The sequence below is a fragment of the Zingiber officinale genome, chromosome 8A (genome assembly GCF_018446385.1).
Source record: "Zingiber officinale cultivar Zhangliang chromosome 8A, Zo_v1.1, whole genome shotgun sequence".
Lineage (NCBI taxonomy): Eukaryota > Viridiplantae > Streptophyta > Magnoliopsida > Zingiberales > Zingiberaceae > Zingiber > Zingiber officinale.
Genome location: NC_056000.1, coordinates 106,852,378 through 106,879,889, shown reverse-complemented (window position 1 = coordinate 106,879,889; position 27,512 = coordinate 106,852,378). Strand labels below are relative to the sequence as shown.

Below are 27,512 nucleotides of genomic sequence, written 5' to 3'. Positions count from 1 at the left end.
AATCATAGTAGTGAATATAATAAATTTAAAAATATTATCTTTTGCTGTCGATTTTTTATTACGATGTCAAATATGATAAATCTTTGTTATTAAAATCAATTCAAAATTATTTTTTACAACTACTTTCTTTGTTATCATTAAATAATTTTCATATTGAGTTTGATAAGTTGAAGGTGTTGAAAAAAAAAAGATTTTGATATATTGACTCTTATACAACTTTATTATAAGGTGGCGGAACTCTCAAATATGGAGAGTTATAGTATAAAGACGTGTATTATAAATGTAATTGTCTTCCAACTTTATATTACCTGACTATTTATATTAGTCAATAAAAATCTCTTGACTACACATTATTCATTAGACACCTACATTTATTCTATCTAAGTACATAAATTCAAGATTCATATATTATCTTGGTTCAAGTGTTGTCACAATGAGATATGGAGTTCAAATCTCGATAAAGCCGAGGTAAATATCTCCCTTATGTGTTAGTCACTATTCCAAAGACTAGTAGTCGCCCGTGATTTACCTTCTCCGTGTTGGCCTTGGAATGGATTGATGAAAATACTGGGGGCGAACGTATTCACTTTCTACCACAATATATTATCTTGGTTCGAGAGTTTACTATGCTTTGTAGTTTAATTTTCTAACACCATCATCGCATTCTCTCTGCGTCTTCTTTGGACCAAGCCAAGCATGAAAAGAACCTTGCAAAAAGGGACTTAACTGATCAGCATTAAGAGCCACAGAGGAAGGAAAGAGGAAAATGAGATATGAGAAGCTTAGCAAGCATTACATGAAGCAGAAGCAGCAGCTAGCAGCAGGAGAAGGTGCGAAATAAGGGGAGATTTGTTTTGTCTTCAACGCGCTGGCATGAGGGTTACAGTGGGCACCGGCACAACAAGCACTGTTATGAGATTTTCAGTACTTCCACGAAGGTGGGGAAGAAGATGATGAGTGAAAGCCATCTTCCTGCCTAGCATTCAGAGCGATGCTGGACTGCCTACTTTCTTGTGTAGTGAAGGTGGATGTCATAGAACATTAATTATTAGGATGAGTGTATGGTTTGCTGATTGAAATGATTCAGATTCCGTGTTCTTGATGCAGATGTTATGCTGCCAAAAGCTTTTGTTATGTTTTTGTACGCGATTGAATTTTATGAAATGTGCTGCTTATCAATCTAGTCTACTATCTGCATTTTCCAGCTGAGTTATCTTTTAAATTTTTAGAGGAGAAAAATTCAAAAGTTTCCTTCACCCCCTCAGTTTCGTCTTCCGAATTTTATGAAACTAAAAAAAATCGGATTTTATAAAATTAGAATTCATATTTTAAAAAATTAGTTTTTTTTCAAAAATATAATTCGTATTTTATAATAAAGCAATGGATCGATCAGACACCGTCCGATTAATAGATAAAAAGTGGGACCAGGAGATAAGCCTATGCGGACCTGTATCTGCCATGTGGGATAACGATATCGCATCGCTTGCTTTACTTTCTTTCTTTCTAGCGCGTCGCTGGAACGATGACCATTCCCAAATCCCAATCCGTCGAGCAAGGGGAGAGAGTGTCGGAGGAGGAGAATGGAGGTGGTCTCCTTATGCTCGCAGCCGTGTGCGGCTCGGCTCCCCTTGAACTCTCGAGCACGGAATTCCATGGATAGGTCGGCGGCCATATCCAGCCGGTTCCTTCTGTTTCCGAGAACGAGGAGCCTTCGCGATGGAAACCCTCTTCGCCATATCTCTTCCAGCCCTCGGCATCCAGGTAATTTGACCACGCTTTATTCCTCTGCTCGCTTTCCTTCAGTTAATTATTTCCGTATTGACTCCTTGATATTAACCTTGGACTGGTTTCTGGTCTCACGGCGTGCCCGATCTCACGGTCTCAGGTAATGTATAGGCTGATGAGTCGGCATTGGCGTAGATCATATGCCAAATTCATCTCCTTTTAGTGTAGAGGCATTAGGCTACGGAATTCATTTCATGTTGAAATGAGTACAGGTAGAAGTACACTAGGGAAGGATGACTGAGCCATGGATTTTTTGTGTTGTTTCGAGTCGTCTAAGTGGAGGATCAGAAAGTTAGGTGTCAGAATCGAACTATGAGTCCAAGTCAGAAGTTCCTAGTCTTGCAAAACATGAATAATGTTGGAATGTGCTCGGTGGAATCATGCTACACAACCGGAGACGTTGAACTTCATAAGCTTTGATGCTTTTACCTCAACTGAACCTACGTTTTCCTTCTGAGGTGGAGGTGAGTGCTCTTACCCAGCTTGCTCTTACTCTGGTGGAGGTGAATGCTCTTGTCCAAGTATGCTCTTATCCCAGAGGAGGTTAATGCTTAACTTTGATGGAGGTGATTACTCTTGGACAGAGGTAAATGTTATTAATGAGGAAATAAGGTAGAGGGCACTACCTAGAGTAACAACCTTAACAGATTTCTCATTTCAACGATCTCAGCATGATAGGAGAGGTAGGTTCAGCTCTTGCAATTACTGCATGCGGTTCCCAACAACAATCTTTTCTCATCATTGTGTGATTTTGTTTTCTAATTCTCTCCGCCTTTATTACCTCTATTTACATTTTGATGCAACAGATAACTATCAGTTCCGTTGATTCATGCACGAATACTAGAAGTGACCTTCTAATCCCTATTGATTTGCCCAAGAATACCAAGAAAAAGGAAAACTCATCATTCCAAATAGAAGATGGAGGCTGAAAATAACATTAATAAAATACTATCCTGAAAGAAGACACTTATATAGACCTCATACCCTAAGACTTTGAAGAAAGGAATGAAATCCTCAAATATATGGACCTCAATTCTTATCTTTTATAGAAAGAAAAAAAATCTTACTAGAAAAGGAAATTTCTTAACAGAAATCCCAATTAACAAAACAAGACGCTAACATGGACAAATCATAAACCATATATACTATAAATACCAAAAATATACCCCGAACTCTATAAAAATGAAAATTACCAAAAGTAGTAAAAATATGTCCGGAGGCTCAGTTGAGGGCCTAAATGGTGGATTTTGGGCCTGACACTTGACGGTTAAAGTTCCCCGGTAACAAATGTAGTTTTTTGAATTTTGCACACGTGACCACCGACAAAGCCTGATTCTGAGTCTTGAGTAAAAGATTATGACTTCTGGAATATTGTGCTGTCAAACCTGCATCACATTTGATCTTACATTGACTACTATGTCTCAACAGCCAATATTTTTTTTTCTTGATGATCCAGATGAAGAGATATACATGGAGCAATCTCCTTAGTTTATTGTTAAATGAGCAATTGTTCTAAACAAGGACTTTGTATGGGCTAAAGCAATCTTGTAAGGTTTGGTTTAGTAAATTCAGCTATCATCTTCCTTGATTCAGGAAGACCAAAAATATATCGGATCACTCACTATTTTGTCGTACCCTCTTACAAGGTTTGGAATATCGTTTCGTGCCGGGCGGCACGGACGGTTTTTACCGTTTCGTCGCCCGGCCGAAACCGGCACTCGACACGCAGAAGTTTCGGCGCGTGATACGCGCAGGCGTGGCGCTGTGCTTTCGGCACTCGTTGATGGGCGCCAGCACACGCGAGAGTGTCGCGATCGAAAAAATCGCGCGACAGAAGGAATCGATTCGATTGGCGGCGGAGGGCGCGAGTTCCTCGTTCATCCTGCCCGCCGTGCTGGGCGTGGCGGGCGTAGGCGGCCTGGTCGCGGCGGTGTCGGGCGGGGGCGGCAATGGCGGCGACCGGACGCCCGAGCCCCCCGCCGATACCCTGCGATCCACCGCTGCCGAGCGGCGTGATCCGCCGGCGCCGTGCACGCCGCGTGCCCGCGTGCCCTAACAGAAGGAAATTAAATCAATTTAAATTTATAACAATTCCTTTAAATTTTCTCAAAAAAATTAAAATATATTAAAAAATTTATTTAAAAATTAAAATTTTAATTAATATTCTGAAATTTTAATTTTCAATGTTTTAAATTGTATTTAAATTTTTTTTAAAAATTATAAAAAATCTGTTTAAAATTTTTATAAAAAATTATAAGAAATCTGATATATATTATAATATTTTTTATTATTTAAAATTTAATTTAAATTTTTTTAATAATAATAATAATTCAGATTTATATTCTAATACTCTAAAAAAATAAAAATTATAAAAAAAACTAATAAATTAAATTTATATTTTGATATTTTTATTATGTTATATTTTTACAAATAATAATTAATTAATTAATTAATTTGTATAATTATTATATATAAAGTAACATCTTAAAAATAATTTATATATTTATTATAGATAATATTTAATATTGGAATTAATTTAAAATTTGGATCCATGAATATTAATTTTTTACTTTTGTAATATGTTTAAAAATATTACAAGTCTTTTATTTTAAAAATTTGGACATGTTTATGATTCATAATAAAACACTTATAATCTTGTGCAATTCTGATCAATCTAAATTGAGAAAGATAAATTAATATTTTTAAGAGATTGTTTCAAATTTCATAAGTTGTTGTTTAGAGTTTATATACTTAATTTGTAAATTTACAATGATAAATACATTTTTGACATTATAAAATGATGATCATTACCTAGAAATGAATATTATCCTTACTTTTTTTATAATGCATAGGTAATGGCACCAAAACAACAATCTCATGATCCAGCTTGGAGACACGCACGTCGATTAGAAAATCGATTCCATTGGCAATGTTTGCATTGCGATATGATTGGACGCGGCGGTGGGGTCACACGCCTAAAACAACATCTTGCTCGTTGATATCCGGATGTTTCTAATTGTCCAAAAGTTTCTCAAAAAATTCGTCGTGCAATGAAAGAGGAACTTGATGGCAAAAAAGCATTAAAGTATAAACAACAATGAGAACGTGAACTTGTTGATAGTCGAAACTCTAAAGAACCAATCTATGATGAAATGGAAGGTCGTGGTGAAGTTCCAAATGACGAAGACTTTTTAGCAGCTCTCAATGCCTCTCGAACTCAATATAACTATGAGCAAAATATGCAACATAGAAGTGGCTCTGGTGCTAGTGGAAGTGGCTCAACTACTGCATCAACATTAGGAAGGAGTGCAGGTGTTCGTATTACTTCAACACAAGGTGGTATTGGTCGTTTTTTTACTTCTATGGGACGAAGACGTGCAGTTGATATTGCTGATATTGATCCACTAGCATTTCCAGACCAAGCTAGCAAACAGACTAGGATTGATGATGCATATTCAAAAGAGAAGAAGAAATCAATCGGTAAAAGTATTGCTAAATTTTTCCATTTTAATCATATTCCCCCTAATGCAGCAAACAACACATACTACCGTAGCATGGTGTCAAACATCCAAAAATCTGGTCCTGGTATTCAACCTCCGACTGCATATGAAATTGCCGGTCCATATTTAGATCATGCAAGAAACAATGGAGCTTATATGGGGTTACGTTGATGTGTGATGGCTGGACAGGACCTACACGGATAAGCATCATCAACTTTCTACTATACTGCAATAGAAAGGTGATATTTCATAAATCTATTGATGCAACTACAGAATATCATGATGCACCCTACATATTTCGTTTGATGGATAGTGTAGTTCACGAGATAGGTGCTGAACATATACTACAGGTGATTATAGATAATGGTGTCAACTTTAAAAAGGGCTGGAGAGATATTGGAGCAAAGGTATCAAACATTATTTTGGACACCATGTGCAGCACAGTGTATCGATTTGATGATGGCAGATATCGGTAAGCTCGATATAGTGAAGAAGGTAGTGAAAAAAGGTCAATCTTTAACAAAATTCATCTATAATTATCATTGGGTTCATGGATTAATGAGGAAATTTATTGATGGAGAGATTCTGCGACCAGGAGCGACTAGATTTGCCACTCACTTTCTACTATTAAAATCGTTGAATCAGAAAAAAGTCGGATTAAAGGCCATGTTCTTTTCTGAGGATTGGGAAGCCTCTCGATATTCTAACACGACTGAAGGTAAGGAGGTGCAAAAAATTATTATGTCTGTCAGATTTTGGGACTATATCGCAGATATTCTTATAGCAGTAGAACCATTGTACGTTGTTCTACGTAAAGTTGATATGGACAAGAAGTCACAAATGGGCAACGTTTACCACCTAATTCATGAAGCAAAAGAGGAAATTAAGATGCGTCTACAATCACCGACCAAGTATCAACATTACATTGATATAATCACTACAAGATGGGATGATCAAATGGGAAAACCTATTCATTTGGCCGGTACGTATTTTTTAATGATAATGAATTTTTAATATTGTTATTAATAATTATATATGTTTAATTATTATAGGCTATTATCTCAATCTGACATATCAATATCGTTATAATCTTGGCACAAATGATGATTTATTAGTGGCCCTCAGATATGTAATATCAAGATTGCATACAAACACAGAATCAATTGCTGAGACTATTAATGAAAGTCGATTATTTCGAGAGGCATATGGTTCTTTTAGCGATCCTATTGCAGTTTCATGCAGATATAAAATGGATGCAGGTAAATATAGTAAAAATTATTACTAATTATTGTCAACAAATATAAATAATTATTTTAATTTTGTTCTTATTTATCTTACAGCTGAGTGGTGGTTACAATATGGAGGATCGACTCCAAATTTAAAAAAGATTGCAGTTCTCTCACAGTCAACGTCTTCAAGCGGTTGTGAAAGAAATTGGTCAACTTTCTCCCTCATTTATATAAAAGTACGAAATCGTCTTTCTTATCGTCGTTTGGAGAAGATGGTCTACGTTCATTATAATATACGTCTTCAACTAAGAGCAATAATAGAAGAGAATGAAGAACAGGAGTCTGGTGATATAGACCCATTTGATATTGGATTTGTCCAAACTGAGAATGATCCAATGATGGATTGGTGGAGCGCTGTTGAGGCTGAGAATCCATTACTTGATGAAACAGGAGACCCACCACGACCATCTCAATTTCTTACTCAACAGATTGAAAAAATACAAGCTAGAGGAGATATCTGCGAGGAAGAAGATGATGAAGCTTTTGATCAAGAATTTCGATTTTCTGGATCTCGGTCTAGGCGTTCTCAAACATCACAAACCCAACCAAAGTCCATAGATAAAGGCAAAGGCAAAGCTCTTGCAATTTTTACTAAAAAGAAAGAAAAAGGCAAACCTCCTACTTTTATGGGAAGTGGTCCATTTAGAATTAAAGACAATCCACTCGATGCAATTGATGAGCAAGAACATGATGACAGTGATGAAACATCATCACCTTCTGATACTGTAGTCCGACGAGAAGTTCGAAATGAGGATAGTGATGTTGATAGCAGTGCAAGTACTCATGGAAGTGATGACAGTGGTGATGCATCTAGTGGTAAAAATTATGTCCCCCCTACTCTAGCACCAGAGCCATGGACATGTGAGAAAGATTACACACATGCAACTCAAGATGATGATCATGGAGCTAGAGGTAGTACTATTCAATATCAACGTCGATATAAGGGTGACAAACAAAAGAAAGCTCATAATTATCAAGATATGCGGGAGAGTTTAACTGAGATTGATTCTAGTCGAAGTTCATCATACTCGCAACCTTCTTATTATAACTCTGATGCATCATATGGTGATCCGTCATACCAGAGCTCGGGGACGTATGCTTATCCTTATCCTTATCCTGTGCCTGTACCCGTTCCGATTTCAGTGGTGCCAGTTCAAATCCAACATCCAGTGATGAATCGAGACACGCTGATGAACATGTGGAGAAATCAATATCAATATTGCATGTCATGGGATGCTTATTTAATCTGGTCATTGGAGAACTATGGAGTTGACCTAAGCAGAATGTCGCAAGAACCAATGCTTCCATCTGATTCACGCCACTCCTTTTGGTATTAATAAGGTAACATATTATGATGTATCAATTTTAATTCAAGTTATTCCTAGATCAACTTTTTTTTAAAGAAAACTATATTTAATTATTTTTTCTAACCATATTAAGTTGTTCAATAATTAAGAATTTATATAAAATTAATATACAACTTATTTTTAAATTATACACAATAAACATATTTATCTAATAATTACTATATATAAATAAAAAAATACCGAAACAGTATCGGCACGGCACGATACGATACCGAAACCGTATCGTTCCGGTCCGGGACCGAAACCTCGGCACGGGTCGAGATTTTAAACCTTGCCCTCTTACTCTAGGAAGTGCATATGTCTTCTTATTTATCCAGGTGTATCATCATTACTTATGATGACTCTGCAGGAATTATGATATTGAAAGAATACCTTTACCATCACTTTCAAACTAAGAATTGTAGCAACCTAGGGTATTTTACTGGCATAGGAGTTGCTTGGTTAAAGGAAAAGATTTCTCTCTGAATGAATGTGTACTTGACATGTTGGTAGAGCCCTGATATTGTAGGAACAAAGTTGATACTTTCATGGATCCTAGTATTGCACTAATGATAGGACAAAGAAAGTTGTTATCTGATTAGGGAAGAACAAGAGACTATGTTGGACTATCTACTTAATAGCCACCAAGTTGATATCCCATTTGCTATAAGCGTTATTAGTTAATTTTTTGAGGAATAGTGTCATGACCATTAGTGACCAGTTGAAGGTTCCTACAATATCACAAAATGTTCTAGGAAAGGGTCTCATATATACTGACCAAGATCATTTACAAATTGCGGGCATGTGGATGTAGATTGGGTAAACTCTCTCACAGATTTAGATCAGAATATTGTGTTCTTATTTGGCACAATTTAACATCTTGGAAGATAAACAAACTAAACTATTGTGGCCAAGTTGAGTGTAGAGGGAAAGTACAAAGCTTTTGCTCTTGCTATATGCGAGCCAGGTAATAACTAAGCTAGATTGAATAAGTCAATGAGATTATATTGTGATAATCAAGTTGTCATGTACGCTGCATCCAATCTTTAGATTTCATGAGAGGATGAGCATATTGAAGTTGATTGATACTTTATCTTTTACCTCTTTTGTTTGTTGCAGTGATCAACTAACTCTTTTGCTAAATATATCTGTGTTTTTACAATATTTTTTATCTAGCTTGAGAGGGAATTTTTAGACCAATTGTAAATAGAATATGAGTCAATTCTGATTATACCAATAATCTATTTCAAGGAAGAGAGGGCTGGCTACATGACATAACAACCCTAATAGTATCCCTATTTCAACAACCTCAAGAGCTATTACCTTGATGGAGATGAGGGGCGTAGAGGTTGAGGATTATATTAATTGAACAATTAAGCAGACTTTCATTTTTCTTGCTTGCAAGAAGTGGTAAGGCCAGCCATTGCATGTGTTGAACTGTTTGACACTCAATGTGTCTTCCTTTTGACACATTGTAGTGTTTTTGCATGGTTCATGGATGCTCGGGATTTTTTACTGGAGTTTGTTGAATTTTGTGGTCTGGACTTCTTGTCAAATTTTTGGAGTAAAAAATTTAATGAAAGCCTTAAAAAGAGTTATTGAGTCAACAATTTTATGTTGGTCTTAAACTTGTTTTTCCAATAGTAACCAATGAAATCTTATGTAGGATGGTAGGTGTAAAGGCAGAAAATTGATAGAGCACCCTTTTTATCCATATCGTCAAAAGGACTCCCCTTTTTTAAATTTATCAAAACAAGCCCCATTTTGAATTTTTCTATTCAAAATACCCAAGTGTGCCCCAATTGGAGTTGCTTTGGTCAAAGCAACTCCAATTTACTTTATTTTTTTGTTTTCTTTTTTGTTTCAGTTTTTTAATACACTAATTAGAAGAGCAAAAGTAAAAAGTAAAAAAAAAAGGAAATAAAATATAAAGAAATCCTAAATAAAAATCTAATTTTTTATTTCTATTCTTTAATAGCTAATTAAAATCGACAAAAAAAGAAGGAAAGGAAATAAAAGTAAAAAAGGAAAGAAAAATAAAAAACTTTAATAAAAAGCACAACAACAACAACAACCACGTTGTATCCCACTAGGTGGGATCGGCTAGATGGATCCTTCTAGGCCATTGGGTTCTATCATATACTACTATATCATCATCTATATTTAAATAAATTTTATCTTATTTTATTGTTGCTCAAATTTTTTTTTGTCTTCCTCTTCCTCGTTTGGTATATGTATTTGTTATAGTTTTGCATCACCTAACTAGAGTATTTATTGGTCATCTAAGTACATATTCGTACCATCTTAAATGTGTCTCTCGGAGTTTTTCCTCAATAGATGTAACTTCGACTTTTTCTCTAATGTTCTCATTTCTTATTCTTTTTATTCTTGTATGTTCACACATTCATCTTAATATTCTTATCTCTGCAACTTTCATCTTCTCATGTGCTCGAATCATAGGCCAACATTCAGTCATATAACATAGCAAGTCTAACTGTCGTTTTATAGAACTTCTGGTTTTAGAGGTATTTTATAATCACATAAAACACCCTACATTAACCTCTATTTCAACTATCGTGCTTATATTCTAGGTAAGACATCTCTCTTAATTTCTCTATTGTTTTTCAAAAATGATCCTAAATACTTAAAGCTCTTAGTTTCAGACAACTCATCATCTTCTGTCTTAACAATTGTCTCATTACGTTTAATATTGCTAAACTTAATTTTCATATATTCTGTCTTTACTTTACTAAGCTTAAAACCTTTCACTTCTAGTGTTTCCCGCAAAGATTCTAATTTAGAGTTTACTCATTCACGTGCCTCATCTACCAAAACAATATCATCAGCGAACAACATGTACCACGGTACTGTATCTTGAATGAGTTCGTCTATGATTATTGTAAAAAGATAGAGACTTAGAGTTGATCCTTGATGACCCTATCTTTATTGGAAATATTTCAGTTAATCCGCCTAAAGTCTTCACTTTAGCTATTACATCCTCATATATTACTTAATTAGTTCAATATATGTTATGCTAACAACTCTCTTTTCTAGAATTATCCGTATAATTTTTCTTGGGACTCTATCATATGCTTTCTCTAAGTCAATAAATACCATATGTAGATCTTACTTTTGCTCCCTGTACTTTTCAATTAGTTGCCTGAGAAGATGTATAACTTCTATCGTTGACCTTCTAGGCATGAACCCAAATTGATTTTCAATTACCGTAGTAACCTCCCTTAATCTTTTTTCTATTACTCTTTCCTAAAGTTTCATAGTATAACTCATTAGTTTAATACTCCTAGAGTTTGCACAATTTTGTACGCTTCTCTTGTTCTTATATAAAGGAATTATAGTACTTACCCTCTATTGATCAGACTTTTTTTTATTTTTAATATCATATTAAATAATTTTGTAAGTCATTCAATATCTTATTTCCCTAGATACTTCCATATCTCTATCGGAATATCATCTGGTCCAACGATTTTTTCATTTTGCATTCCATTTAAAACTTGTTCTACTTTTAAGTTTAAATTGTACGATAAAAATATAAATTTTTATACTTATTTGACCTACTTAAATTACCTAAATTAGGTTGTCCACCTAAACCATAATTAAAAAGTTGATGAAAATATATCTTCTACTATTCTTTTATTTATCCATCATTTACTAGTACCTATTACATTTATCTTTAATACATCTTATTTAGATAAGATCTCTTATTTTTCTCTCTCTCACTTTAGCTATTCTATAAATGCCTATTTTTCCTTCTTTTGTATCCAATTTTCGATATAATCATTCAAAAGTTTCATTTTTTATTTTATTCAATACTTTCTTAGTCTCTTTCTTAGCTATTGTATATTTTTTAAAATTTTCTCGTTCTTACAAATATATAATTCCTTATAAGCTGTTTATTTTTCCTTCACTTTCTCATTCCACCACTAAGAATCCTTACTTAGTGGTGCATGCCCTTTTGACTACTATTTTTAACTTTGATACCATCTTATCCCATGTCGTATTAATGTCACCATATATTTCACTTAATACTTGTGCCCCTACCTTTTTTTTAAAATATTGTTTGTTTCCCATTCTTTAACTTCCATCACTTAATTCTAAGAGTAATGTATATTCTCTTTCTATTAATACTGTAACTGAGGTGTATATCCAACACTACTAACCTATATTGGATAGTTAAGTTTTCTTCAGAGATGACTTTGCATTCTTTACAAATCTTTCTATCACTTTTCTTAACCATAAGAAAGTCAATTTGCAATTTATTATTTTCACTTTTGAATGTGGCCCAGTGTTCTTTTTTCTTAAAAAACATGTTAGCTAGTATAAGGTCATTTGCATCACAAAATCCAATATAGTTTTCACTTCCTCATTTTTTGTTACAAACTTATAACCCCCATGCACCCTCTCTCATATTTCTCATTTTCACTCCAACATGCCCAATTATATCGCCTCTTTTTAAAAGCATTTCATTTTGTAGAATTTTTTTTAATACTTCATTTAGGTTGTCCCAAAACCTTGATTTGATTTGTTCATCCAGTCCTTCTTGAGGTGCATACATGCTAATTATGTTCATAGTTTTGTTCGTTACTACTATCTTGAGAGCTATAATTGTATCTTCCTTTCTTATCGTATTTACTACCTTTATTGTTTTATTAGTGAGGGTTCCTATGTTTCATGTTTTAAATTTTAGACTATTAATTTTCTTTAATAAAAAACACAAAACTAAAAAATAAAAATAAAAAGATCACCTTGGAGCTACTTGGTACAAAGGGTCAAAATTGCACTAGTTTCGAGATGCTTTGTTCAAAGCAACTTCAATTCAAAGCAGCTCCATTGTGGTGCAACTTTGACCAAAGTAGCTACTTTTTTCTATTTTTTATTTTAAATCTTTTTAATACACTAATTAGAAGAGACAAAAAGGAAAAAGAAGGAAAAGGAAACAAAAAGACAGAGAAAGAAAATAGAATAGAATAGAAAACCTTAATAAAAATAAAATTGATTTTTATTTTACTTTTTTGTTTTTTATTTTTAATAGCTCAGTATAAGCGAAAAAACAGAAAAGGAAGGAAAAGAAAATAAAAGGAAAAAGAATAAAAAAGAAAACTTTAACAAAAAACAAAAAAAAACAAAAAACAAACAGAAAAACAAAAAAAACAAAAAACAAACAGAAAAACTGCATTGAAGCTGCATCATACAAAGCAACACCATAGTTGCTTTGTACAAAGTTGCTCAAGGTGCCTTGAACAAAAGGTATTTGGGGTAGAAATTCGGGATAGGGCGCCATTTTGATAATTTTTGAAAAAGGAGTGTCTTTTTATAGCAAATGGTGATTACGCTCATTCCAGGCGGCCCTCACAGACCGTCTTCATGTTATGTGAGGGGAGGTAGATTACAAGGTTAGCTTATAGCTAACTGCTAAGTAGCTAGAGGGAAGGAGTGCCTTTTTGACGATATGGATAAAAGAACACTCTTTTGATTTTCCGCCTAATGTGAATTAATTGATCTCTCTATAAAACCTGCTTACATGGAATAGGAAAGAATAGACAATCTTGGACCCATTAATTTGATCTCTGGCAAAATGATTATTTCCTTGAAGCCTCAAATAGTCCTACAGAAGATTGCTGCTAATTGTCAGAAATGCAATAAGATTTGATTTGTGGATGAGGATAACTTGTAAAGAACTCAGGATTATGTGTATTCCTTTGGAAACGAAGAGAACCAATGATCTTCTTGGAAGAGGATAATGGAGAAGAGAGGATAAAATAAAAGACTATTTTGAGATAAAAAAACTTGCTTAATTTTTCCTGCCACAAAACACGTTACATCCATACAAAACACATTCCTATAAATTTGAAGTGAGTGATGTAAACTTGATCTGACCCGTACATACTTGATCTATACTAGTTTATTTTGAATCGATTAAAGTCATTAAAAAATAATTCCTTTATCTCCCTTTTACCTCTGATCAGTCTAGAAGATTATGAATCTAAAGGCTTATCCTCTCGGCACCAAGCACTTCATTTTTGTTCCTTTTCTCTCATAGGATCCATTCAAGCTGCTAGTTCATCCATTTCCAAGGAATTGGAACGTGGTACACAAGAAACTAGCTCAAAGGATAAAGATCTTGCTTTTGTTGCTGGTGCAACCGGAAGAGTTGGTTCACGTCTTGTGAGGTTGCATGTTACTCCCACATTCATCAATAGAAATAAACACTTTTTTCCCTACATATTCTAGTAAAAAATCACATTTTATTCAGGGAACTGCTGAAGCTTGGGTTCAGAGTACGAGCTGGAGTCAGGAATGCACAAAGAGCAGAACCACTGTTACAGGTAGCATGGATTTTTCTAATCATACCAAAGGTTTCTACTCTTATCTTGGGAACAAACCTTAATTTCTCATTATTATGCATATTTGGAAGAGTGTTAGGCAAATGAAACTTGATTTGGAAACTGGAACATCTGGAACTGAACGTAAGATACAAATTCACTAGTTTTTAATGTGAGCTCATGATTCTTTCATCTCCTTATTTTTCATTTGCTTCATTTTGTCAATAAAGAGGCCCTTTCACTTTTAGACCAGCTGCAGAGAAGCTTGAAATTGTAGAATGTGACCTTGAAAAAAAAGGTGACATATTACCAGCAATAGGTAATGCCTCGGTCCTTTTATGCTGCATAGGAGCTAGCGAAAAGGAAATTTCTGATATAACAGGACCATATCGGATTGACTACAAAGCTACAGAGAATCTTATTGGAGCAGGTAAGCTAGTAGATGATGTCTGAAATCTCTTTGTACAATCCTGCAAGATATTAGGTAATTTTCGCCAGCTATGTTCTAGAATATGTTATATTGCGTTTTACTGTGAAAATCTTTATTTATTATCCTTTTCTTTGCACAAGGAAAGTGAGTATATATTGATAAAAAAGTATGCAAGAAAAACAACATTATTTCAAAAGAAAAACAAAAAACTTATCTTCTATAGAAACCAACAATCAATAGTTGTTTGATGAAAAGTGGAACTTTTCTTTTTCCATGGGCAATGGATTAGGCTCATGTGGCTTCTTGGTATATTTGTCTAACAGTAATTCTTTGTCCAAAGTTTTTCTTTTATTTTTCAAACAATAATTATTCATGTAATGTGAAAATTAATTTGTGAGATGCCATTAACTGTCAAGGGTCTTCTTTAACATCTTTTTTACATCAGCGAACTAGATGGACTTATTGGTGATATTCAAGATAAACCTCTTTGATATATGCTATTTGCACCATGTATTGTTCTAATCCATGAGAGCACTAATAGAATAAACATGAAACTTGAATTAGGGGGAGAAATTTTAGAAACTAACAATTTTTAGTTAAGTGAATTCAAATTATATATATGAAATGTAGTTTCATCAAGAAAAGAAATGAAAGAATAGTTGAGATAAATGGACACGAAATCATTACATACAGTTTAGAAGTCTTGGATCTATTATTAAACAGAGGGGATATTTATCCTTGATAAAAGATGAGTGCCTAAGTTAGAGAGTAATTATGAAGTTGTGCACCTCCTAGGCTAAATGAAAATATAAGATTGTGGTAAAGATGAGAAAATTAAGATGGATATGTGATGCCACTAGGAAAAAAAACTATCCTCAGGAGAAATTATAAGCTTCAACAGATTGTAAAATCAGTAAAACCCGAAAGAAAAAAGCTTAAGATGATAGGAACATATTAAAAAATGACAAATAGATTACAAAGTTAGATTATTCAAATCATTTGGAATTGCAAATTGGATAGGTAGAGGAAGACCAAAGAAAATACTATTTGATATAATTAAAAGTGATTCGTTTGATCTGATTATTATGAAAATGTAGCTCAGAGGGCTAGGCGATGAAATAAGAACCATCTGTCCGACCACAAATGGTTGAGTCTCATGACTTCTTGTATTTGTCAGACATTGTATATCTGTTATTTTTTTAATGAATTGTCAGTGGCTCTTAGTGCATTTTCATATTATGCAGCAACAATTGCAAATGTTGACCACTTCATTCTGCTTACATCTTTGGGGACAAATAAAATTGGGTTTCCAGCTGCTATTCTAAAGTAAGATATTATTTCCCCCCTTTTCGTGTAGTGTTTGTCAACTGATGTGAAAGCAGTTTCATCAATCTTTAAGTCATTGGTGACAACAAATCTTTGTGTTAAGATAAAGTTAAAAATCTCTAGCACTTTGACAACTTAAAAACCTATGGTAGTTCATCTAAAATCTTAAACTAAATAGTATGACTACTGAAGCTTTTGGACGTTTGTGTTAGAGAATGGAACTTGATTAATGAGTTTCTCCTATTTTTCATCAACTACAAGCTTTGTTCTGACTAACTGATCTTCTTTGGTAAAGCTTGTTTTGGGGAGTTCTCATTTGGAAAAGAAAGGCAGAAGAAGCATTAATTGCCAGCGGTCTACCATATACAGTAAGTGTGAACATTACCCTCCTAATTGGTACCTGAAGTTGAAATTTATTTTTAAACTATGCTACATTTTATATGGAGTTTTTTTATTCACAGATAGTGAGGCCAGGGGGTATGGAACGACCTACAGACTCCTATAAAGAGACTCACAATTTGGTCCTTGCTAACGAGGATACTTATTTTGGTGGCCAAGTCTCAAACCTTCAGGTTATTTATCTTCTTTAGCATTATTCATGTTTTTTAAACAGCATTTCTTCTTTTACATGCCCAAGTGTCACTGTTCTTCAGATCAATACTCAATGTGCCAACATATGCCTGACTATTACTTTCAATTTCCATATTTAGGAAGGCTTGCAGTCCAATAAAAATCTTCTTTTCCATGAATAAATGACTTTATTGGATAATCTAATATAAACTGATTCTTCTCTCAGAAAAAAATGATTTTTTTTATTGTATGAAAGTTAGGCCGTTCGAAGGTAAAGTAACGTGTGTATGGTACAAAAAGAATTGAATGTGGAATTGAACTGCAACCTTTGGTACAACAACCAAATGCCTATTGCCTGAGCTAGCAGGCAGGAGGCCTCAGCTAAAATGTGTCAATTAGCTTCTTTTGACAATGTAATATGTATTTTGGATCGACTTAGTTGCATTTTTTTAATGTCATGAGCTTTGATGTTGGGGAATTCATCTTTTGAAAATAAGGCAGATCAAGAGGTGCATACATGTTACAAATTTTAGACACTTCTCTGATCATATAATAATGTTAACAGTGTATGATAGCATCTAATATAGTTAAGTATATTGCGTATTCATTTATTACCCCCATGATATAGCCATTATGATCTACGTACTCTATTTTTAGAAAAAATTAAATATTACCTAACGCAGGTTGCAGAACTCATGGCATGCATGGCGAGAAATAAAAAACTCAGCTACTGTAAGATTGTTGAGGTGATTGCTGAGACAACTGCACCATTGCTATCCATGGAGGAGCTTCTTGCCAAAATACGGTCTAAACGGGTTGGTCATTGACAGTTTTCACACTGAATTTTACAGCTATTCTATTTTTGCTACTGCTGCACAAACAGTAAATTTGTTCATCTTCCTTTGTAAAATTATTTGAATGTGGCAAGCCATATCCTGTCTAATGATGAAACTTAATTATAGTTGACCTTTTCTTATTCTTTTCTTTCAGGAACCGCCAGCTGAGACATTGAAAGACCTTGCACCTCCGAGTGATGAATCTAAACCTTTGAAGCCAATAATAAAGGATGCATCAGCAAAGATGCAAGAGAAAAAATTAACTCCACTTTCTCCATATGCTATGTGAGCCACTTTTTACAGTCCACACCCTTCACTGGAATGCTTCAGTGAATATCTTATGCCATTACTGTAACTTGTTGAACTAAGGTGTTTCCTAAAATAGGTATGAGAACCTGAAGCCGCCAAGTTCTCCAACTCCCATTCCAAGCACTTCTGGAAGTTCAAATGAGATAAATGAGGAGTTTGTGCAATCTAAATCACATTCAGAACCTACATCAGCTGTGGTAACACCTTTCGAACAGATTGTGACACCAGAAACTAGGCCTCTCTCTCCTTATACGGCGTAAGCAAGTTGTTCTTGTTTGTGTTGATTGAGCTGATATTGACATAGTTACATGGAAAAGTCTTTGGGGGAGGGGGGACAAGATGACTGTCAACACTAATCATGAAAAAAATCTCACGTTGCCTTTGTAACCTACCTCTTTTTTTTTTTTTTTCGAAAAATGGCCATCAGAATTTCAAAATGGTTCTTAGGTTTTCAAACTCATTATTTTACCCCTTAGTCATTTATATTGTTAACTTATCTCATGGAATAATGACAATGCAGCATTCAATGTTACTTTTCCTTAAAGAAAAATGCCTTAATAGCTGGGGCAAAATGACAAAGAGTTCGAAAATTCAAGCACATTTGATGATTTTGAAATTATAGGATGGTATTTTAAAGAAGGTAATTTTAATTTTTTTTAAAAAAATTTTTTTTGCACCTAATCTTCTTCTTGATCATTTCCTAATGGTCTTTAAGTGCATTGTCAAAATTGTACAGTTTGTGAAGGTTGGGATGTAAAATGTAATCTATCAAATTTGGAGGTAGGAGTGAAAAAAATGAAGGGAAAATTTTCTCTTTATATTGATGTTAGACGTACAAAGTTCAAGTTGGGAAAATGGTTAATGCATTGAAGTAAAACTAAATCAAGGAGCATTTTGATCATTCTTCTTGTTTATAGCAAATAGCATAAAGGTGTTCTTCACCTGAGATGGCCATCACAACATATTTATAATCATCTTACTCTATGGATAATGTTACTGCTACGATAGTTCTGCATAGTCATCAGTAACTAACAGAATCTTCAAGGAATATTTACATATTAATGAATGCGTGAAACTGCATTACTCTTCGTGAACATCCTAGCTCGTATCCTGCATTAGATTTCAAATAAATGTTTTTATTATGTTGTCTTGAAAAAAATATATTTCGAAACCTATCTCTATGAAAAAGAACGTGTCATACAAGGGACTGTTACAATTCAATATGTGCATGTGATTAAGGTATCTAATTATGTAGTGTGCTGCAAATTTTGCTAGATTAAGATGTCCAGGATAGGTGTTTCCCAATTCCCTAGACAATTACAGAGACAGGTATTTCGGATGCTTAGATAATCTACCTTGCTAAATAGTAGTACCAATTTCTTTCTTGGAGGAAAAAAGATCACAGATGACATACCAAGGCTAAAATCTTAGTGATCTACTTTAGATAAGAGATTTCTCTAAGTTTTTGGAAGACTTATTTGGTTTATTGATTGAAACCCCGGGCCAAGACGATGCTACGTGATCTATTACTCTATTTTCAAATGCACTTCTGCCACAACCAACAGTTTGATTTTGTTTTGCTAATTCATTTGTTTCTTTGACGGTTTTGTATGCTCAATACTTTAAAGAGGCTTAGCTGTTTTTCACAAATACAGGTATGAAGATCTAAAGCCTCCAGTTTCACCAACACCATCTTTGCCAACATAGTGTGAACCAGGTACGTTTATGAACTAGGGAAAAACTTTTACCAGTCTACTTGCTACTTTCAATTGTCACCATGTATCCGGGTTCATATGGTTCCCATATCTCAAACAAATAAGTTCGGGATTGTGTCCAAAAAGATTTTTATTTTGAAAGTTCAAACGGCTCGACATGGATGAGATTGATTTTTTAACTAATCCTTTTGGAGATATCTCTTATCGCATCATGTTACAACTTCATCGATCAGAAAGTCGATCAAAACACCGCCAAACCAGATTCTTGACCACATTACAACTCTGATATATCCTGCTGCTTCAATTCTTGGACTAATCTTAATTCTCTAGCCTTTTGCAGGGAAACAAAATCACCAGGTCAACCAGAAGACGTGCAACGAGCTGGAACTTATGTACGATTATACATTCAAGGACACCATTTCTCTTTTAAATTTATGTACGATTATACATTAAACTATCCTTTTAGTCCTCTATCGCACGTCAACAGAGATATCGACGTCTCAATCATTTCATTTTTCTCCATTTATTATATCCTTTCACTCGTTACAACAAAAAGAATAATTAGTCGCTGTTTTATAAATAGTGGCCGATTACGATAGAATTTTAGTTGTCATTAACTAACAACGGATTTAAATTTTCTATAGCTAATATTTGTGAATGAATATAAATTTTGTCATTAAAAATACCGATGGATAGTAACATTCCGTTGTCATATTAAAGATAGAATATTTAATTTGGCGATAGACAATTTAAATTCGTCGTTATTTAGCTACAGAATTAAAATTCCATCACTACATTTATAGATAGAATTACTATTTCGTGATAGCTTTAGCGACAAAAGATTCAATGGTGTTTGGTACTCTATTAGGAATCGAAATGAGAATGAGTATCATATTATTGTGGAATGGGAATGAGTACGAGCTTAAGTATCATTCTTAAAAATAATGTTTGGTTAGTTGAATATTTTTAATCGGAATGAATCTAAATTTTCTTTTTTACACTTAGAGGAAAATAAAAGAAAAAATTAGATGGAAGAGAAAATTGAATGTGAGAGAAATATGATGAGAGAGAAAGTGTGATGAGAAAAAATGAAGAAAGGGAAAGTGTGATGAGAGAAAATGAGGAGAGAGAATGTAATAGGAGAGATTGAAAAGAAAAAAAGTATGATGAGAGAGAAAATGTGCAGAGAGAGAAAGAGTGATGAGAAAGAATTGAAGAGAGAGAAAATATGATGAGAGAAAATGAGAGATTGAGGAGAGAAAATATGATGAGAAAATGTAATGAGAGAAAAAGTGGTATAGGAAAAAATGAAGAGAGGGAAAGTGTGATGGGAAAATGAGGAGAGAGAGTGTGATAGAAGAGAATGAAGAGAGAGAAAGTGTGATGAGAAAAAATGTAGAGAGAGTATGGTAAGAGAGATTGAGGAGAGAGAAATTATGATGAAAAATGAGGAGAACAAGAAAGAGAAAATAATGAGAGAGTGTGTGTGATGAGAGAGAATACAAAGAGAAAATGACAGAGAATGTGTGATGAGAGAGAAAATGTGATGATAGAATAAGGAAAGAGAAAGTATGATGAAAAAATGAGGAGAGAATGAAGAGAGAGAAAATGATGAGAGGGAGTGTGATGAGAGAGAATATAAAGAGAAAATGATAGAGAATGTGATGAGTGAGAATGAGGAGAGAGAATATATTGAGAGAGAAAATGTGATAATAGAATGAGGAGAGAGAAAGTATGATGAAAGTGAATAAGGAGAGAGAGTGAAATAAAAGAAAATTTGAACAAATATACTAAAGGTATTTTCGTCCAAAACTTAATTTTCATTCTCATTCCATCAAAATCCAAGGGAGGGGGTGGGTTTCATCCATACCTAAAATTTTAAGTTTCATTCCAAAATCTTGATTCCATTCCCATAAACCAAACACAAGGTTTAGGAATGAATCCATTTCCTCATTCCCAAACCTCTAAACTAAACACTACCTTATAATTCTGTCGCTAATCTTAGTGACAGAACCATATAATTCTGTCATTGATTAGTGATAGATATTTAATGATTTGTTGCTAATTAATGACGAAATATTAAATATCTATCGCTAATTGGTGATAGAAATTTAAATATCTATCTCTAAATAGCAACGGAACATTAATTATTTGTCGTTAATCAGCTACGAACATTTAATATTTCGTCACTAAATTTTATAATAGTTTTGACAGAATCTCTATTTTCTCATTTTCCTTGTATACATATACCGAACCAAACAACAGATCATCAAAGTAATGATTTTTACACCATATTCACAACACAACATCTAATCCAACACATTCATAACATGAACGATACAAACACCACAACTTAAATACACAAATTCACATATTCACAAACAACATAACATACTATACAAACGATACATATCAAAACTAAATTCAACAAGTTTTCAAATTCAATACCAACATATCAAATCCAATGTAACAAATATGAATATCTCAAATTTAACTAATAAGCATCTGAATCTAATAAAACTAAATATATTACCAACGATAATAAAAACTTTCAATCTCACTCTAAAATAGCTAGTAGCATCCAATCCTATAAAAAGTATAATATAATAGATTATTAATAAAACAAGAGAAAAACTAGTTATATATTATTAGAATTATAACTAACAAATTAAATTTAAATTAAACAAGATAAACATTATCATAAAAAAATATTAGATAGACAATTGTTTTACACACATGAATGCTAATTTAGAATATGTTGATGATGAGATATAGAATAGATATATAATATTTCTAAAAAGATATAATATAATTAGAGATGCATCTATTATGAAATTAAGAGATCTATTTTATATGTTTCATGAGTTTAAATAAAAAAAAAAAGAAAAAAATAAAGGTCAATACATTGCTCAGTTAGCTACTGATTAGTATTGTGAGAGACTTGAGTCTTTTGAGAGTTAAAACGATGTGACGTTTAACTCATTCGAGCAATGAATTCTTATATTTCCTGTCCAATTTGCTCATATCTCATTTGAGCTTGTCGAGACACTTGAATGTTGAGAGTCGATTCTTCAAATCTTAGTTTTCTTACTCTAAGGTTTCTACTCTAGTAAATGATCTACAAGATGATCTATTGGGATGACCCCTGGCCCTAGGAGATATCACATGATCATATACGACTCTCACTTGGGATCGATTATAGAGGGTGGAGGTTTTTTTTTCTTTCTACTGATCACATCATAATATATCTCATTTAATTAGTCACCTCACTTCCCTCTATGACAGGCTGAGATGCCTATACAACTCTAGCACTCATGTCTTCCTATTTAAATAAAAAAATATTCATATCAGATATATAATTAGAAAAGTTAATCATGGTTAATGGTTTAAAATATTCAAGTTTATATTCTTATGTCTAATGTCTAATGTCAACGATCGATGATCAACAAATATGCCATCCTTTGTCTTATGCGTCTTGGTAAATACCTCCCAATAAGTAGAAGGTCATTGTAGTTCACCTTCATGAATATTAAATAATACAATTAAATCAAAATAAATTCATTGATAATTAAATAAAAAATATATAAAATTATCAATAATTTAGGTGGAGGCTCCAGAATGGCTGGCACCTCCAAAACTAACCTACCCGGCAGGGTAACCCAAACTAAGGGTAATTAGAACTAATTAGAAAGGGAACAAATTTAACTTGACCTATGGTACTGGTGAAATTTTGGATGATAGTACGTTAGGGAAGCTTAGTCTATGCATGTCTAGGAAGATATGGCATCGACCTGGTGCATTTCGCTAAGTGGAACTAACCGAAGCTACCCTTTATGGATCCTAACCAATTATACCAAGGTTTTATATTAAGTTCAGTGGATAGGATTATTTGGAAAACCTTGAAGGCATAGTTACTTTAATGATGTCCAAGTGACTCACCATAGCCAGAAGTTTATCCGAAAAATGCCTATTTGTTGAGCCCAAAGCTAAACCTGAATCTAACACAAAGTTAAACCAAACCCTATAACTGAACCCAACTCATCTCACAAAATTATAAGATCCCCTGATTGAAAATTTGAGATCAGGTGAGATGACTAAGGATTAAATAAAATTAAATTAAAATTAAAATTAAATTAAAATTAAATTAAATTAAAATTAAAATTAAAATTAAATTAAATTAAAATTAAATTAAATTAAAATTAAAATAAAATTAAAATTAAATTGAAATTAAAATTAAATTAAATTGAAATTTAAATTAAATTAAAATTAAATTAAATTAAAATTAAATTAAATTAAATTAAAATAAATTAAAATTAAGTTAAATTAAATTAAATTAATTAACTTAAAATTTTTCAAATTAATTAACTTAGAGTTTATCAAATTAACTAACTTAAAGTTTTTTAAAAAATTAATTAACTTAAAATTTCTCAAAATTAATTATCTTAATTATTCTTCAAAAGGTACTTAACTTAAAACAAACTCAACCATCTCACAATCACCCATAGGAATAACTGAGTGTTAACCTAGATTGGGTGAGATGGAAAATTAGGGAGCTTATTTCAATTAAACTATCTTTTGATCCATCAAAAAGAATCTAATTCAAATACTTTATGTATAGGAATTGGATCAATGGATGTTGGATAGTGGATGCTCTAGACATATGACTGGAGATAGATTGAAGTTCACTAAGCTTAAATGCAAGAACCTAGGATCAGTTGCATTCAGCAATGACGGTAAACTTAAGGTAATCGGAAAGGGTAGTATCGAACTTAGTTCCGATTTCATTATTCGAAACGTTTTATTAGCTGAAAATTTTAACTTTAATTTACTGAGTATAAGTTAATTGTGTGATAGTGACTACTTAGTTAATTTTGATAATTTTGGGTGTTTAGTTAAAAATATTCATAACCCCGAAATCATACTTAAGGGGCTTAGGAAAAATAACATCTACACAATTGACCTGCCCATATCCTCAACAAAGTGTCTCTTGACACAACAAGAGGAAACCAATCTGTGGCACAAAAGACTAGGTTACACTCATGTCAAACTCATTTAAAAAATGAGTTGAAATGACTTAGTTAGAGGGCTACCCAAATTAAGGAAGTTAGAAAATACAATTTGCCAAGCTTGCCAACAAGGTAAACAAACTAAATCAACCCACAAGTCAACCAATCTAGATAGAACTGACTCCTTACTTGAGCTCCTACATTTAGATCTATTTGATTCACATGGAGCCAAGTCACTAAGCAAGAACCAGTACTGCTTAGTCATAATTGATGATTACTCTAAGTTCACTTGGGTAATGTTTCTAAAAACAAAAGACGAAACCTTTGAAGCTTTTAATATTTTTTTCAAGTTAACAAAAAATGAAAAAGATACCAAAATTAAAAGAATAAGAAGTGATCATGGGGGTGAATTTGAAAATCATAGGTTTACCCAATTTTGTAAAATCAATGGATACAAACATGAATTTTCATGTCCAATAACCCCTCAACAGAACGGTCTAGTGGATCAGAAAAATAGAACTCTACAAGAGGTCACTAGAACCATGTTAAATGAGTATAACTTAAATCATCAATTCTGGGTCGAAGCAATAAATACAGCAAACTACATTTAAAATAAAATTCTGATTAACAAAATTACACAATAAAACCTCCTATGAAATATACTATAATAAAATTCCCAACTTGAACTATTTAAAAGTATTTGGATGTAAAGTTCACATTTTAAACACTAAAGATTACTTCGGAAAATTTACACCCAAATCAGTCCAAGGAATATTTTTAGGGTACTCCTCAACCAGTAGGGCCTATAGAGTCTATAACCAAAATACCCTAAAAGTTGAAGAAACAACTAATGTAATCTTTGATGAAGAAAATAACCTACCTAATATAAATGAAAATGTTGACATTATCCCAAGAATCATAGAAGATGATGAAATTCAACCTAACACTAGTAAACCAGAGGAACTAATTGCTGACCAAAGTATAAGACCAATAAGAATAAGTACTTCTCACCCACCTGACCAAATTTTGAGTGACCCAAACCTAGGAGTTAGAACTAGATCTTCTTATAGAAACCTGAGTCAGATTTCCCTTATTTCTATGATTGAACCGAAGACTATAGAAGAAACCCTTCCTGACCTAGACTGGATCATTGCTATGCAGGAAGAGTTAGCCCAATTTGATAGAAACCAAGTCTGGGAACTTGTACCTAAACTCATAGATAAGTCCATAATTGACACCAAATGGGTATTTAGGAATAAATTGGATGATCAGGGTGATATAGTAAGAAATAAGGCCAGACTAGTAGTCAAAGGGTTCAGCCAGGTTGAAGAGTTAGATTATGACGAAATTTATGCACCAGTAGCTAGACTCGAATCTATTAGGATGCTGCTGGCCTATGCAACACATAAAGGATTTATGTTATACCAAATGGATGTCAAGTCAGCCTTCTTAAATGGGTTTATTAAAGAAGAGGTATATGTAAGCTAACCACCAGGATTTGAGAATCTAGACAAACCAAAACATGTATTTAAACTGAAAAAGGCATTATATAGACTAAAACAAGCACCTAGGGCATGGTATGAACGGTTATCTAATTACCTAATAATATCCAAGGGCTTTAACCAAGGTCAAATAGATTAGACCCTATTTGTCAAAACCTTAGAAAAAGATATTTTTATAGCCCAAATCTATGTTGATGATATAATTTTTGGCTCAACCAACACTAAACTTTTAAAAGAATTTGTTAAATTAATGTAAAATGAATTTGAAATGAGTTTGGTGGCGGAACTTAATTTTTTATTAGACTTACAAATTAAACAAACCAGAGATAGAATCTATATTTATCAAACTAAATATGCTAAGGAACTAATTAAAAAATTTGGCATGGAAAATTTAAAAATAATAAATACCCCAATGGCAACTAATATCAACATTGATTCTGACCCAGAAGGAAAACTAGTAGACCCAAAGTACTATAGAAGTGTAATAGGTAACTTACTATACTTAACTGCAAGTTGACCCAATATATTATTTGCAGTAGGTATGTGCGCAAGATACCAATCTTGTGCAAAAGAGTCACACCTAACACATGTTAAAAGAATACTTAGGTACATTAAGGGCACCCTAAATGTAGGACTTTGGTACCCCAGAACTTGCACCTTTGACCTATTATGATATGATATGACATGATGCTCTTTCATGATATGATAAGTATGACATGATACTCTTATATAAGATGATATGATATGTTATGATGCTCTTTTACATGATATGATGTTTAGATGATTATGTCTCCATGCTATATGCTTATGTGATCATGCTATGATATATGTTTTTTTTGTGAGTAGGAAAGGATCTTACTAAGCCTGTGTGCTTATAGTTTACTTTCCTTATACCGCAGATAAAGGTGAAGGATGGATAAACTAAGGGAGCAGCAAGAGGGGCAAGAGATGTGTGTGGTGGTGGCTCGGCTAAGGAAAAAGACCTTCTTATGTTCATTTATGCTTGATATGAACTATGCCTACCCTATGCTAATGTTTTGCATGATTACTTAATACTTATTCATGCTTATGTTAGAAGTTGATATCATGACTTCTTAAATTTAAAATTATGCTAAACATGCTCACATGATTATAGATGTTTAGATGATTAGTTATTTGTGTTTAAAAGAAAGAAAAATATATGAATAAATACTTCCGCTGCTTTAGAAATAGATTAATATGCATGTATATTCCCGTAACCCCGTCACATATGAAGGGTGGGCGTTATAATTTTTCAGTTCAAAATCAAGCTAAGTTCTTTTTTTCCAACTTTAGCTATAACATTCTCAAAGCTATTTTTCAAAAGGCTTATTAAAATTTCTACCTAAATAACTTCTATAGCCGCTTTCAATTTTGAGAAAAGTTTTATTTCAAATATGAATTCTTTCGAATCTAACTAACTTTTCTCAAAAAAGCTTTTCAAAAGTTACCTAAGTACTTTTTCAAATTTTGCTAAATTACATTTTAAAGTCCAAATAATCTTCCTTAGTTAAAGTTACTCTTCAAACTTAATCCTTT

General features: G+C 33.1%; 1 protein-coding gene across 2 annotated transcripts; it reads left to right on the top strand.

Moving 5' to 3' along the window:
• Positions 1 to 1,512: 1,512 nt before the first annotated feature.
• Positions 1,513 to 19,969, top strand: LOC122009909 (protein TIC 62, chloroplastic-like). Of its 2 annotated transcripts, none has more exons than XM_042566222.1 (13): positions 1,513 to 1,761; positions 13,979 to 14,108; positions 14,192 to 14,264; positions 14,354 to 14,405; positions 14,515 to 14,691; positions 15,936 to 16,017; positions 16,313 to 16,385; positions 16,479 to 16,589; positions 17,271 to 17,402; positions 17,578 to 17,708; positions 17,809 to 17,988; positions 19,388 to 19,449; positions 19,788 to 19,969. In XM_042566222.1, exons 1-12 carry the CDS (start codon positions 1,581 to 1,583, stop codon positions 19,437 to 19,439), a joined length of 1,374 nt encoding a protein of 457 aa, XP_042422156.1. In that variant the 5' UTR covers positions 1,513 to 1,580; the 3' UTR covers positions 19,440 to 19,449; positions 19,788 to 19,969. The 2 variants fall into 2 exon arrangements, with proteins under 2 accessions (XP_042422156.1, XP_042422157.1); XM_042566223.1 differs by having other exon boundaries at positions 19,778 to 19,969.
• Positions 19,970 to 27,512: the final 7,543 nt, after the last annotated feature.

Bases quoted from the DNA above. Each gene is read 5' to 3' on its own strand.
- LOC122009909 (XM_042566222.1), top strand. From the start codon at position 1,581: ATGGAGGTGGTCTCCTTATGCTCGCAGCCGTGTGCGGCTCGGCTCCCC. The intron at 14,265-14,353 runs GTAGCATGGATT...CATATTTGGAAG, and splicing joins GAGCAGAACCACTGTTACAG to AGTGTTAGGCAAATGAAACT. The intron at 14,406-14,514 runs GTAAGATACAAA...CTTTTAGACCAG, and splicing joins TGGAACATCTGGAACTGAAC to CTGCAGAGAAGCTTGAAATT.